This window comes from Hypanus sabinus, chromosome 3, assembly GCF_030144855.1.
Source record: "Hypanus sabinus isolate sHypSab1 chromosome 3, sHypSab1.hap1, whole genome shotgun sequence".
In the NCBI taxonomy this organism is placed as follows: domain Eukaryota; kingdom Metazoa; phylum Chordata; class Chondrichthyes; order Myliobatiformes; family Dasyatidae; genus Hypanus; species Hypanus sabinus.
In genome coordinates this window covers 124,588,179-124,600,344 of record NC_082708.1, presented here as the reverse complement: position 1 = coordinate 124,600,344, position 12,166 = coordinate 124,588,179, and the positions used below count along the sequence as shown (strand labels likewise).

The 12,166-nt window shown below is 39.5% G+C and overlaps 1 protein-coding gene across 1 annotated transcript in view; it reads right to left on the bottom strand.

The window, feature by feature from the left end:
• adad1 (adenosine deaminase domain containing 1 (testis-specific)) overlaps positions 1-9,403 on the bottom strand; it is a 64,367-nt gene extending 54,964 nt beyond the window's left edge. The window contains exons 1-4 of the mRNA XM_059963380.1: positions 9,372-9,403; positions 6,435-6,607; positions 1,109-1,297; positions 861-1,013 (exon numbers count right to left, since the gene is read on the bottom strand). Of these exons, the coding sequence (XP_059819363.1) occupies positions 861-1,013; positions 1,109-1,297; positions 6,435-6,607; positions 9,372-9,376 (520 nt within the window). The 5' untranslated portion in view covers positions 9,377-9,403. The remainder of the gene's footprint in view (positions 1-860; positions 1,014-1,108; positions 1,298-6,434; positions 6,608-9,371) is intronic.
• Positions 9,404-12,166: the final 2,763 nt, after the last annotated feature.

Genomic DNA, 12,166 nt, shown 5'->3' with positions numbered 1-12,166 from the left:
CTCTCCACTACTGAGGACATTTTCAAAAGGCAATACGTCAAGAAGGTGGCATCCATCATGCAAGAACCTCACCATCCAAGACATGCTTTCTTTTAGGTACTACCATCAGGAAGGAGTAACAGGGGTCTAAAAATCCACACTCAAATGATTCAGGAACAGCTTCATCTGAATGGTCCATTAATATTGCATCATTGTTCTTTTGTTTTAAATTATTTTGTATTTTATAATAACGTCTTTGCACTGTACTACTGAAAGACAACAAATACCACGTAATGTAAGGTAGCGACAATAAACCTGATTCTGATTTATTATAGAATGAATGTGAACGTAAGAATTTAAAAGCATTATTTGCAGGGAAAATGCATACTATTGTGAGGGACAGTGAACTTGAATTCAGAAGCAACATTACAAATCTTCAAGGATTTAACTAAAATGTTGGAAGAGTTAAGTATAGTGAATGTAACCCAAATTCATTCCCACAATTTCCTATGAACTGTTGTGAAGCTAAACACAATATACGAAAAACCATTAAGGTAAAATTATGTAGATTAATTCAAAGTTTCACATTTAACCTCTGCATGTTAAACCAGTTTCTCAGTGAGCCTTGGAAGCTTATGATAAATCACAATCCTATACCCTATCTTAAGTTGCCAATGCTCTTAATTCAGGTGTGTCCACTCAAAGTTACATATTGATGCACTAGAAGTATGAAGATTCAGAAATCAAATGAACAATTTATAAAATTCAGTAAGGTGTTTTAATAACCAATGTAAAAAAATCTCAGTTAAGTATTTATTGTAATAACAAAATATTCACAGTGATTAAATAAGTGTAACTTTGAGACTGTTTTGGAAACTTACTTGAAGTTTTATTCAGCTCTGTGGCGAGAAGTTCATCAAGAGCTAATTGTGCAGCCTTGGCTTTTGCTTCTTTCTTATTCTGGCCCATTCCAGTCCCATATTCAACACCATCAACCACAGCACAGAATGCAAAGTATTGTCCAAATATGTTGCCTGAAAAGTTAAATTTATTAATTTTAGCTGAAATAAATCACTGTGATAAATGACAATAATTTGATAGCAAGACATCTGCTTCAATTTACATTTACCTGCTGCTACTGTTTCTTTTAAAATTAGCTGTATTCGTAACATCTGTGCATATTGATGTAATGCTGAAACTGGGTTGATGTCGCCACGTCTGTATTTATCAATAAATTCCCTAGAAACCTTCTTAGGTGGCAAAGAACTGCTTGGGAGTGATTTAGCATAGTCAGCAAATTGTGATTTTGGATACTGACCTGTAAAAACATACAAGTGAAAAGCAAAATGAATTGATTTGTAATCAAAACCTAATATTCTTTTACAGATTACAGTTGGATACATTAGAATTACCTACATTAATATCAACACTACACATGGTGCCCAAAAGAATGTTAATAATGGATTTTTAAAAAATCCACACCAAACCTACCACATTTATGCTTTTATGAGGCCTTCAAGAAAATGCCAATAAAGAATTTAGTAAGTAAGAGCATGCAGGAGCAAATAATATACTGGTGTGGATTCAGGATTGGTTCTTCTTTGAAAGCTCCATGGCATTAAACACCCATTCCAGTTCTGTGGGCTCTGATGTGACTGATAATGCTACTGAGAGAATTCTTACAGGGCATGATTGAAAAGGCACCTGACGAGCAAATTTGTGAGGTGATATGCTCCTTCCACCAGTTATACTGGGCTTGTGTGTTCCTGATACAAACATGTTCAAAGCCATCCTGAATGCCTCTTTGAGCACATATTGGCTATGGATTTCCAGGATTTATGAATCAAGAATGAGCATACTCTTTAATCTTTTCTAAATCTGTCTGATCATATCTTCTCATGATAGAGCAAAAGTTTTTTTTTGTTTGGAGTCTTGTGTTAGCCACACTAACAATGGGATCTACCCAACTGAGATGACAGTCCTGAAGAGAGGTCTCAGTCCAAAACATCGACTGTTTATTCATTTCTATTATGCTACCTAACCTGCTGAGTTCATCCAGCATTTTGTGCATATTGCTCTTGATTTCCAGCATCTGCAGAATCCCTTGTGTTTATGAGATGACACTGAGCCTTGAGGATGAGGCAGGGGATAATTAACCAATGATAGAATAAGAGTTTACTGGTTTTTGTGAGGGCCCATTCATTACAGGTCAGGGCAGTTACGGGCAGAGGTAAAAAAAAATTAGATCCAGATTTGTGAGATGAAAACATATTCAAGAACTCAGGAAGGTCAAAAGTAGCGATTGTCATGGACTTGTACCGTTTGGGGCATTGACAGGATAGTTGAAGGGAAAAGAGAGATACCCATGCATGAATAGACACCAAGGTGAAGTGTAGAATGAATTAACCAGAAGAATCAGGTTTATTATCAACAACACATGCTGTGAAATTTGTTTTGTGGCAGTACAATGCAAGCCAAAAAAAAAACTACAAGTTAAAACAAAAATAATAAGTGATGCAAGAGGAATAATGAGGTATTGTTAATAGACCATTCAGAAATTTGTTGATAGAGGGGGTGAGGCTGTTGAGTGTGGGTCTTCAGGTTCCTGCATCTCTTGCCTGATGGTAGTAATGAGAAGAGTATGCCCTAGGTATGAGGGTCCTTAATGATGGATGTCACCTTCAAAGCGCCAACTTCTCATTTGAGCTGGCCAAATCTACAACTCTCTGTAGCCTCTTTCAATCTGTGCACTGGAGTCTTCACACAAGGCAACAATGCAACCAGTTAGAGTACTCTTCACTGTACATTAGTACAGCATATGTACTATAGAATATTAGTAGGGTATTTGTACAAAATTAAGGGAGGGAAATTTAGGGGAGACATCAGGGGTAAGTTGTTTTTTTTTAATTACACAGAGGGTTGTGAGTGCCTGGAATGACTTGCCAGGGTGGTGGAGACTAAAACATTAGGGGATTTAAGAGTCTCTTGGACAGGCACATGGATGTAAGAAAAAATGGAGGGTTATGGGGTAGTGTGGGTTTAGTACTTTTTTTTAAAAAAAAGGATTATATGAGTCCGCACAACATGGAGGGCTGAAGGGCCTGTACTGTGCTGTAGTGTTCTATGGTTCTATTAGTAGAAATTTGCTGGTCTTTGATGAGATACAATTCAGTGGGACAAAAATAAGTATCAAGACAAGATTAATGATCGCACAATAGAGGCCCTTTGGTCCACAATGTTCAGCCACCCATTTAACCTACTCCAACATTAATCTAACCCTTTCCTCCTCCTTAGCCTTCCATTTTTTTCTAACATCCATGCATCCATCTAAGAGTTTCTTAAATGTAATTGATGTACCTCCACCACCACCCCTGGCAGGTATGGCACTCTGTAAAGAACCTATCTCTGACATTCCTCCACCATACATTGCTTCTATCACCTTAAAATTATATCCCCTTTTATTAGCCATTTCTCTTGCTCATGCTCCTGCAGAAGCCTCTGGTTATCCATAGACACATAGAAAACCTATAGCACAATACAGGCCCTTAGGCCCGCAAAGCTGTGCTGAACATGTCTTTACCTTAGAACTACCTAGCTTACCCATAGCCCTCTATTTTTTTAAGCTCCATGTACCTATCCAAGAGTCTCTTAAAAGACCCTATTGTTTCCACCTCCACCACTGCCACTCCATTCCATGCACTCACCACTCTCTGCGTAAAAAACTTATCCCTGATATCTCCACTGTACTTACTTGCAAGCACCTTAAAACTATGTTTTCTCGTGCTATTTCAGCCCTGGGAAAAAGCCTCTGACTATCCACACGCTCAATGCCTCTCATTATCTTGCACACCTGTATCAGGTCACCTCTCATCCTCCGTTGCTCCAAGGAGAAAAGGCCAAGTTCACTCAACCTATTCTCATAGGGTATGCTTCCCAATCCAGGCAACATCCTTGTAAATCTCCTCTGCACCCTTTCTATGGTTTCCACATCCTTCCTGTAAGTGAGGCGACCAGAACTGAGCACAGTACTCTAAGTGGGGTCTGACCAGGGTCCTATATAGCTGCAACATTACCTCTCAGATCTTAAACTCAATCCCACAGTTGATGAAGGCCAATGCACCGTGTGCTTTGAGTGTCCTATGGACTCGGACCCCAAGATCCCTCTGGTCCTCCACACCGCCAAGTCTTACCATTAATACTATATTCTGCCATCATATTTGATCTACCAAAATGAACCACCTCACACTTATCTGGGTTGAACTCCATCTGCCACTTCTCAGCCCAGATTTGCATCCTATCAATGTCCTGCTGTTACCTCTGACAGTCCTCGACACTATTCACAACACTCCAAACTTCTGTCATCAGCAAATTTACTAACCCATCCCTCCACTTCCTCATCCAGGTCATTTATAAAAATCACGAAAAGTAGGGGCCCCAGAACAGTTCCCTGAGGCACTCCACTGGTCGCCAACCTCCATGCAGAATATGACCCATCTACAACTGCTGTCTTCTGTGGGCAAGCCAGTTCTGGATCCACAAAGCAATGTCCCCTTGGATCCCATGCCTCCTTACTTTCTCAATAAGCCTTGCATGGGGTACCTTATCAAATGCCTTGCTGAAATTCATATCCACTACATCTACTGCTCTACCTTCATCAATGTGTTTAATCACATCCTCAAAAAATTCAATCAGGCTCGTAAAACACAACCTGCCTTTGACAAGGCCATGTTGACTATTACTAACCATATTATGTCTCTCCAAATGTTCATAAATCCTCCATCTCAGGATCTCCTCCACCAGTTTACCAACCACTGAAGAAAGATTCACTGATCTACAATTTCCTGGGCTATATCTACTCCCTTTCTTGAATAAGGGAACATCATCTGCAACCCTCCAATTCTCCAAAACCTCTCTCGCCCTCATTGATGATGCAAAGGTCCATTTGATTTATGCCACTTATCATTTTTTTTTATCTCTAACAAGTCAACTTTCACCTTCACTCTGAAAAGTTCTAGCTCGCTCAACCTATCCTCACAAGACATACCCGCTAGACAAGGAAGTCTCTTGGCTAATTTCTTCTGCACCTTCTATAAAACTTCCAAATTCTTCCTAGAGGTGACTAGAACTGAATTCAATATTCCAAGAATGATCTACCCAGAGTTTTACGGCACTGCAAGATTACCTACACGGTTCTTGGCCTCAATCCCTCAACTAATTATGGCCAATGTAATATGCCTTCTTATAACACTATGAACGTGCAAGACAACTTCAAGAGATCTATGGACATGGACTCTAAGATACCTCCGGTCCTCCACACTAATAAGAATCCTGCCACTGACCCTGCATTCTGCCTTCCAAAATCAACCAGTTCACACTTTTCTGGTCTGAACTTCATCCGTCAATTCTCAGCCCAGCTCTGCATCCTGTCAATGTCTTATTGCAACCTGCAACACTTCACACCATCTCCAACCATAACCTTCGTGTCATTTGCAAGTTTACTAACCCACCCTCTCACTTCCACATCCAAGTCATTTATTTTTTTTAAAAAGTAGCAAAGAGCAGGAGTTTCAGAACCTGGGGTAACATCACTGGTCACTAACTTTCAGGCAGAATACGCTCCATCTACATACACACCCTGCTTTCTATGGACAACTCTGTAAATTCACAACCAGGTGTCCCTGGATCCCATGCCTCCAGACTTTCTGAATGAGCCTACCACAGGAAATCTTAGCAAACATCTTACTAAAATCCATATACACCACATTGACTGTTCTACCTTTGTCATGAGCTTTATCATATCTTCAGGATCGTGAAGTATGAGCTGCCTTCATAACGCCATGCTGGCTAGCCCTTATTCTCCCAAAAAAAAAAGACTTGTAAATCCTTTAAGAACTTTCTCTTGCTGGAAAAATAAATTTACTTACCTTCATTAACCTGCAAATTGCTAAACAAATTTAATGGATTAAGAGCTACACCAGGTATTGCAAAGAATTTCTAGAATGCTCTTAATGATGACATCTCGTAATTTGTTTCATTCAAATTATACCTTGCTCATTCTGCACGTAAATTTAAAAAAATTTACTAGATTAGCACATCATTCCCAAAAAGTGCCACAAAATTAGATCTAGCAATTCAGAATGCAATTCCCTTTTAACAATTATAATTATTAATTCCAGGTCTATTGACCTCTCTGGCCCTGAAAGACAAACCAGCTTGTGAGACAACACAGTTGACATGGAAAAATTGGGCCAAAGGGCCGGTTTCCATGTTGTATGACTTTAAGCACTGCCCATCCACCTCAGTTTTTAAGAAAACAGTTTGACTTTTTATTAATACAAGAATGATATTGTTACATGGATAGAACAAATAGATGTAATAAATAATTGTTATTAAGGTATAAAGAATTGTCTGAAACATCTTTCATGACTGCAACATTAGAAATCATTCTATCACACCTGAAATTTGAATCACTCTGGATACACCTGTCTCTAAATCTTCTGCACCTCCAGCATGCGGTGTGCAAGTTACATTTAACATTTGTTCAGCTTTAGGAGGTATGTTCTTCTTTAAAATCTGAGCAAAACTAGGTTCTCCTAAACCCTTATGCCAGGGACTTTGAGTGGACATCCTGAAACATGAAACAGGGAAAAAAGGACAGTGAAACAGAAATAAATACCAACACAATTTGATGCAAAGAACAGTGTACAACTTTATTATGTTTAAATCCCAGTGGCCACACATTTTAATTCCACGTCCCATTTCCATTCTGATATGTCTATTCATGGCCTCCTCTACTATTAAGATGAAGCTACACTCAGGTTGGAGGAACAACACCTTATATACCGGCTGGGTAGCCTCCAACATGATGGCATGAACATTGACTTCTCTAACTTGTTAATGCCCCTCCTCCACTTCTTACCCCATCCCTGACATATTTAGTTGTTTGTCTGTTCTCCATCTCCCTCTGGTGCTCACCCCCCCGCCCACTTTCTTTCTCCTGAGGCCTCCCGTCCCATGATCCTTTCCCTTCTCCAGCTCTGTATCACTTTCGCCAATCACCTTTCCAGCTCTTAGCTTCATCCCACCACCTCTGGTCTTCTTCTATCATTTTGTATTTCCCCCTCCCCCCACTACTTTCAAATCTCTTACTATCTTTCCTTTCGGTTAGTCCTGACGAAGGGTCTCGGCCTGAAACGTTGACAGCGCTTCTCCCTATTGATGCTGCCTGGCCTGCTGTGTTCCACCAGCATTTTGTGTGTGTGTTGTTGTTTGAATTTCCAGCATCTGCAGATTTCCTCGTGTTTGCTCTTACAAAATATTTAGGTTGGTTGTCTAGTAATTGAGTCGCAAAATGCTGGTTTTTCTCCCCCCCCCCCCCCAGTGTTTTACGAATGAAATTAGTGAAATGCAATTGCAACCAAAAATATAACACCAAAAATTCAACTGGACACTCCAGAGTTAGATACTGCATGCTTGAACATGATTTGTACATCAAGAACACGTGGAGAAAAAACACATTTTGGACTCACATCAAGACTCTTCAACACCAGGATGTCCAGGAACAATTATTGTAAGACAATCCTAGTTTTCAATGCATAGCAAGAGCATAGCCAACAGGTCTATCTCATGTTTCAGAACTCACTTCTACCCCATACTTCTCACAGACTACCATTCCTGCCTCCCCAGCATTCTATTTTGATGCTCAACCCACAAATTCCCATCTCAACTATATCTGAAAAGGCCTTCTATGGAAATCTGGATTTCAAATAATTTGAAATAGGGGCACCAAATACCAAAGTAAACTACACACTTCCAAACTGTCCCATTTTAAGGATTCATAAATTCAGTCTCAAATCTTGCAGCCCTTCTCAAATCAATTTTTCTTCGATAACCTAGATAACTTGGGGCTGCTGTTGCTGTTTTTTTCCTGCAAGTGAGAGAGTCAGGGATTGTTATCATTGCTGTTCTTTACTGCAAATGAGGAGATTGGGGACTATTATTGTCACTGTTTTTTGCTGCGGGAGAGGGGGATTTTCAGGGTCTGCAAGTTTCGTTTCATTTCTTTTTCATGCCAGGGGTGGGGGGCAACTGATGTCTTTTCTTTCATCAACACCCATGGTCTTTCTGTATTTTATGACTATCTGGAGTAGACAAATATCAGAGTTGTATTGTACATGCAAACTTTGACAATAAAATCAAACTTTGAACATAGGGTGCAAGATTGAAAAAGGTAATTAAAACAATACTGAAAGTATTATATTGGAATGTACACAGTACATGGAATACGATAGATGATCGTGTAGCACTGTTAGATTGGCAGGTATGGTGTTGTGGGCATTGCTGAGTCGTGACTGAAAGATCATAGCTGGGAGCTTAACATCCAAGCATGCACATTATATTGAAAGGACAGGCAGGTAGGCAGAGGGAGTGGAGTGGCTCTGTTGGTTTAAAAAAATCCTTAGAAAGAGGTAACATTGATTGGAGATGTAGAATATCTACATAGTCAGCTAGTACTTTTTTTTAAAAAAAAAGGTGAGAGCAACAAAGTAATAAAGAGGTATGCAAGGTACACACTTAGTTTAAAAAAAGTGCTGGGAACCTAGAATTCACTGCAACAGATGGTGGCAGAGACCAAAAGCATTGAACTGTTTAAGAGATTCTTAGATCTTAGAGAAGGGAGGGAGATAGTCAATGTGCAGGGAAGAAGAATTAGGAGTCATTGGTTTAATTAATTCAACACATCACTGGGCTGAAGGGCCTGTCCTGTGCTATGTCCTATACTGTTCTACGAATAATAAAAGTACATTTTCCTGTGCAAATGCCTTAAGTATCTGTTAAAACCTCCTATTTGCACTAACTATATACACATTTCATCCAACCACTGAACAAATGTAATTTTCTACAATATTATTTCAACCAACTTCCCTGTTTTAACATTGAAAGCAAATAAGATAGCAATCCTACTGGATATTAACTTAGAACAGGATCTTCCAGAACTGCACCATCCAGCAACCTACTTATTTAACCCCAGCTTAATCACAGGACAATTTACTAATGAAGCAAGCCAAGTGGGGGATTGCTTATCCAATAACAGTTTGACTACCATCCTCTTGAACATGTGCATAGTAAACACATTCATCCCAAACTGGAATAATTTGATCACAATTTGAGCATCCATTTTATATATTTGAATAGTAATTACCAAAAGGGAAACTGCAAATAACAAGGCTCAGGAAAGAAAAACATTTACCTGATTTAAAAAAATTAATCTCTATCTTTGGTAATGTAAAGAAGGAATCAATGAAGGGTTTACAATAATAATGGAATATCAAGAAAGTAAAGCATGCTAAGTTAATAATTAAGTTAATTTGGGCTCACAGTGTAGATGTTACCCCATTAAATTTCTTCTTTGAATCTGAGGCAATAACCCCATCTCAAAAAAAATTCACAGTAACACCCAGTAGTGCTTGACTTTCAAACAACAAATTGCGGAAGAGAGTCAGAGTTATAACCTGGAATGTACAATGAATTGGTTAGAAGGGATCCTTTAGAAGAGCTGCATCAAAAGAGCATGCATCCATTTTGATTAGTGGCCCTGAGATTGTAGCTTTAAATTTCCACCATTACTTTCAAGCAGAAACTTAATGCAAATTACTACACCATAATCAGCAGAACAGAAACACCAACAGATTTAATAGTTCTTAACAAATTATCACTACAGTACACAAATTAAAACACTAAATCAATAAAATAAAGTTGGTTAAAGTTATGTTTAATACCTACAATTACTTAAGGTAACAAAGTTATAGGTAAAGGAAACATTCAGCTCTGGTAGAAAGCTCACATTTTTTAAAATCAGTGGACAGAAGGAATTGAGTAACATGCAATTTGCAAGTTTTAAAGGGTGCTATTAATAAGAGGGTGGGGTCAAAAGAATCTATTATTACAAAGCAAAAGCAGACAGATAAATAGACTCAAATAAAAATAATATAGTGCTCATTGGAATTATACAAATTGCAACCAATACATGAAGTTAATCACTGGTTGAAAAGTTTGAAAAGCTATCCTTCCAACACAGCATTCCTCTGCTGTTCTAGCAAATTTACAGCCAATTATTCTGTTATCCACAAATACAATGTTCAAATCATTAAGTTCCTACATGGTCTCTTCTGTGATTTCCCATAAAATCTAAGAGCTCTACTGTCTTGCTAAACATCTTTTAGTGCACATAACGCAAAACCCATCTCTTTATGCATATGATAACGAAGACACTTATTTATTAAAAGCCTGAAAGGCCAGAAAATGAAGAGAAGATTACTCATTGATACAGCAGGATTCGATTATTATAAATTCCGGATCAAATCAAACATTTCGGGAAATGTGATAAAGCAACTAGTGACTTTAAGGAGATAAATTGCATATTCACTTGAATTAATATTGGTCTGGAAAATATACTGCAGCTAATAAAAGTAATTGCATAAAGTAGAAACAATATTAAGATGATTACTTGGAGCGACCTGATAGAGATGTATAAGATGATGAGAGGCATTGATCGTGTGGATATTCAGAGGCTTTCCCCCAGGGCTGAAATGGTTGCCACAAGACGACACAGGTTTAAGGTGCTGGAGAGTAGGCACAGAGGAGATGTCAGGGGTAGGTTTTTTACTCAGAGAGTGGTGAATGCGTGGAATGGGCTGCCGGCAATGGTGGTGGAAGCGGATACGACAGGGTCTTTTAAGAGGCTTTTAGATAGGTACATGGAGCTTAGAAAAATAGAGGGCTATAGGTAAACCTAGTAATTTCTAAGGTAGGGACATGTTCGGTACAACTTTGTGGCCGAAAGGCCTGTATTGCGTTGTAGGTTTTCTTGTAATATATATATCTATCACACACAATTTAATGAAACCATGTCTTCAAAATACACATTATTTATACACATTAAAATTTTCGAATAGTGCTTGTGTTAAGGGCCACAACAGCAAACACGAAAGTAATGAAAAATATATTTCCATTTGGCGGGAACACATTTTACTGTTTTAATATTGTCGCATTTTCAAATTTCAGAGTATGATATTATCGGTACAGCTGGGTAGATTCGTTAATATACTTTGTGTAATGGTTCTCTTAAAGTGGACAATGAAGCGACATTAGTACCTTTAACATTAACAGGAATATTCCTACACAAGAACTACAACGCTACATGGTTAACATTTACATTATTTTTAAACAGTCTATTAATGTTTATGATGCCCAAGCCTGTGCCTTTAAACACAAATCCCAATCCCACGTTTACCGATAGGCCTCCTCTCCTCCTAAAAATACCAACTGCGTACACGATAAGTACAGGAATATCCACGACAATCACTTCTAAGTCAACACATGTGTAAAATATCACACTGCAAGGATTAGAAAGAGCAAGCTGAGCAGCATACTTCAGAACTGAACGTCGCGGGGTTTGATAAAGTGAGTAATTTCCAGAGGGAGAGTCAGAGCCATACGACACCGACTCGGAGAGGGCTTCGCGCCGCCGTTGCAAACCGCCGTTACTGGGGATTGAAGGCCACGCGACCAGTCAGTGCGCGTGCGCGCGCGCGCGCCCTCACGTCACACCACAGGGCGGGGCCTGTTCAAAGACTGGGAAGCTCATTGTCTGTGCTGCATTGGTCTCTTTCTGACGCTTCTCAGTGTAACGTTTTCTGTGTTTAGGAAAAGATATTGACCGGTAAAGTGCAACGTAGGCTAAGGAGATCGTGGGCCATTAAAAAAAAAGACATTTAGGACTCTCCTACCCCCGCCGATGACCCCTTCTCCCGTCTTCAACCCTCCTCCTCTTAATGGCCACCCCGCTCTGGATCTCTTTATTGCTAATTGCCGACGGGACATCAACCGTCTTGACTTGTTCCAATTCCAACCTCACTCCTTCCGAACGCTCTGCTCTCCGCTCCCTCCACATCAATCCCAACCTCTCTATAAAACCTGCTGATAAGGGGGGAGCTGTTGTTGTCCGGCATACTGACCTCTACCTGGCCAAGGCACAGCGACAACTCTCTGATAACACCCTTGATCATGATCCCACTAAGGAGCACCAGGCCATAGTCTCCTATACCATCACCAACCTTATTAGCTCTGGGGATCTCCCATCCACTGCCACAAACCTCATAGTTCCCACACCCTGCACTTCCCGTTT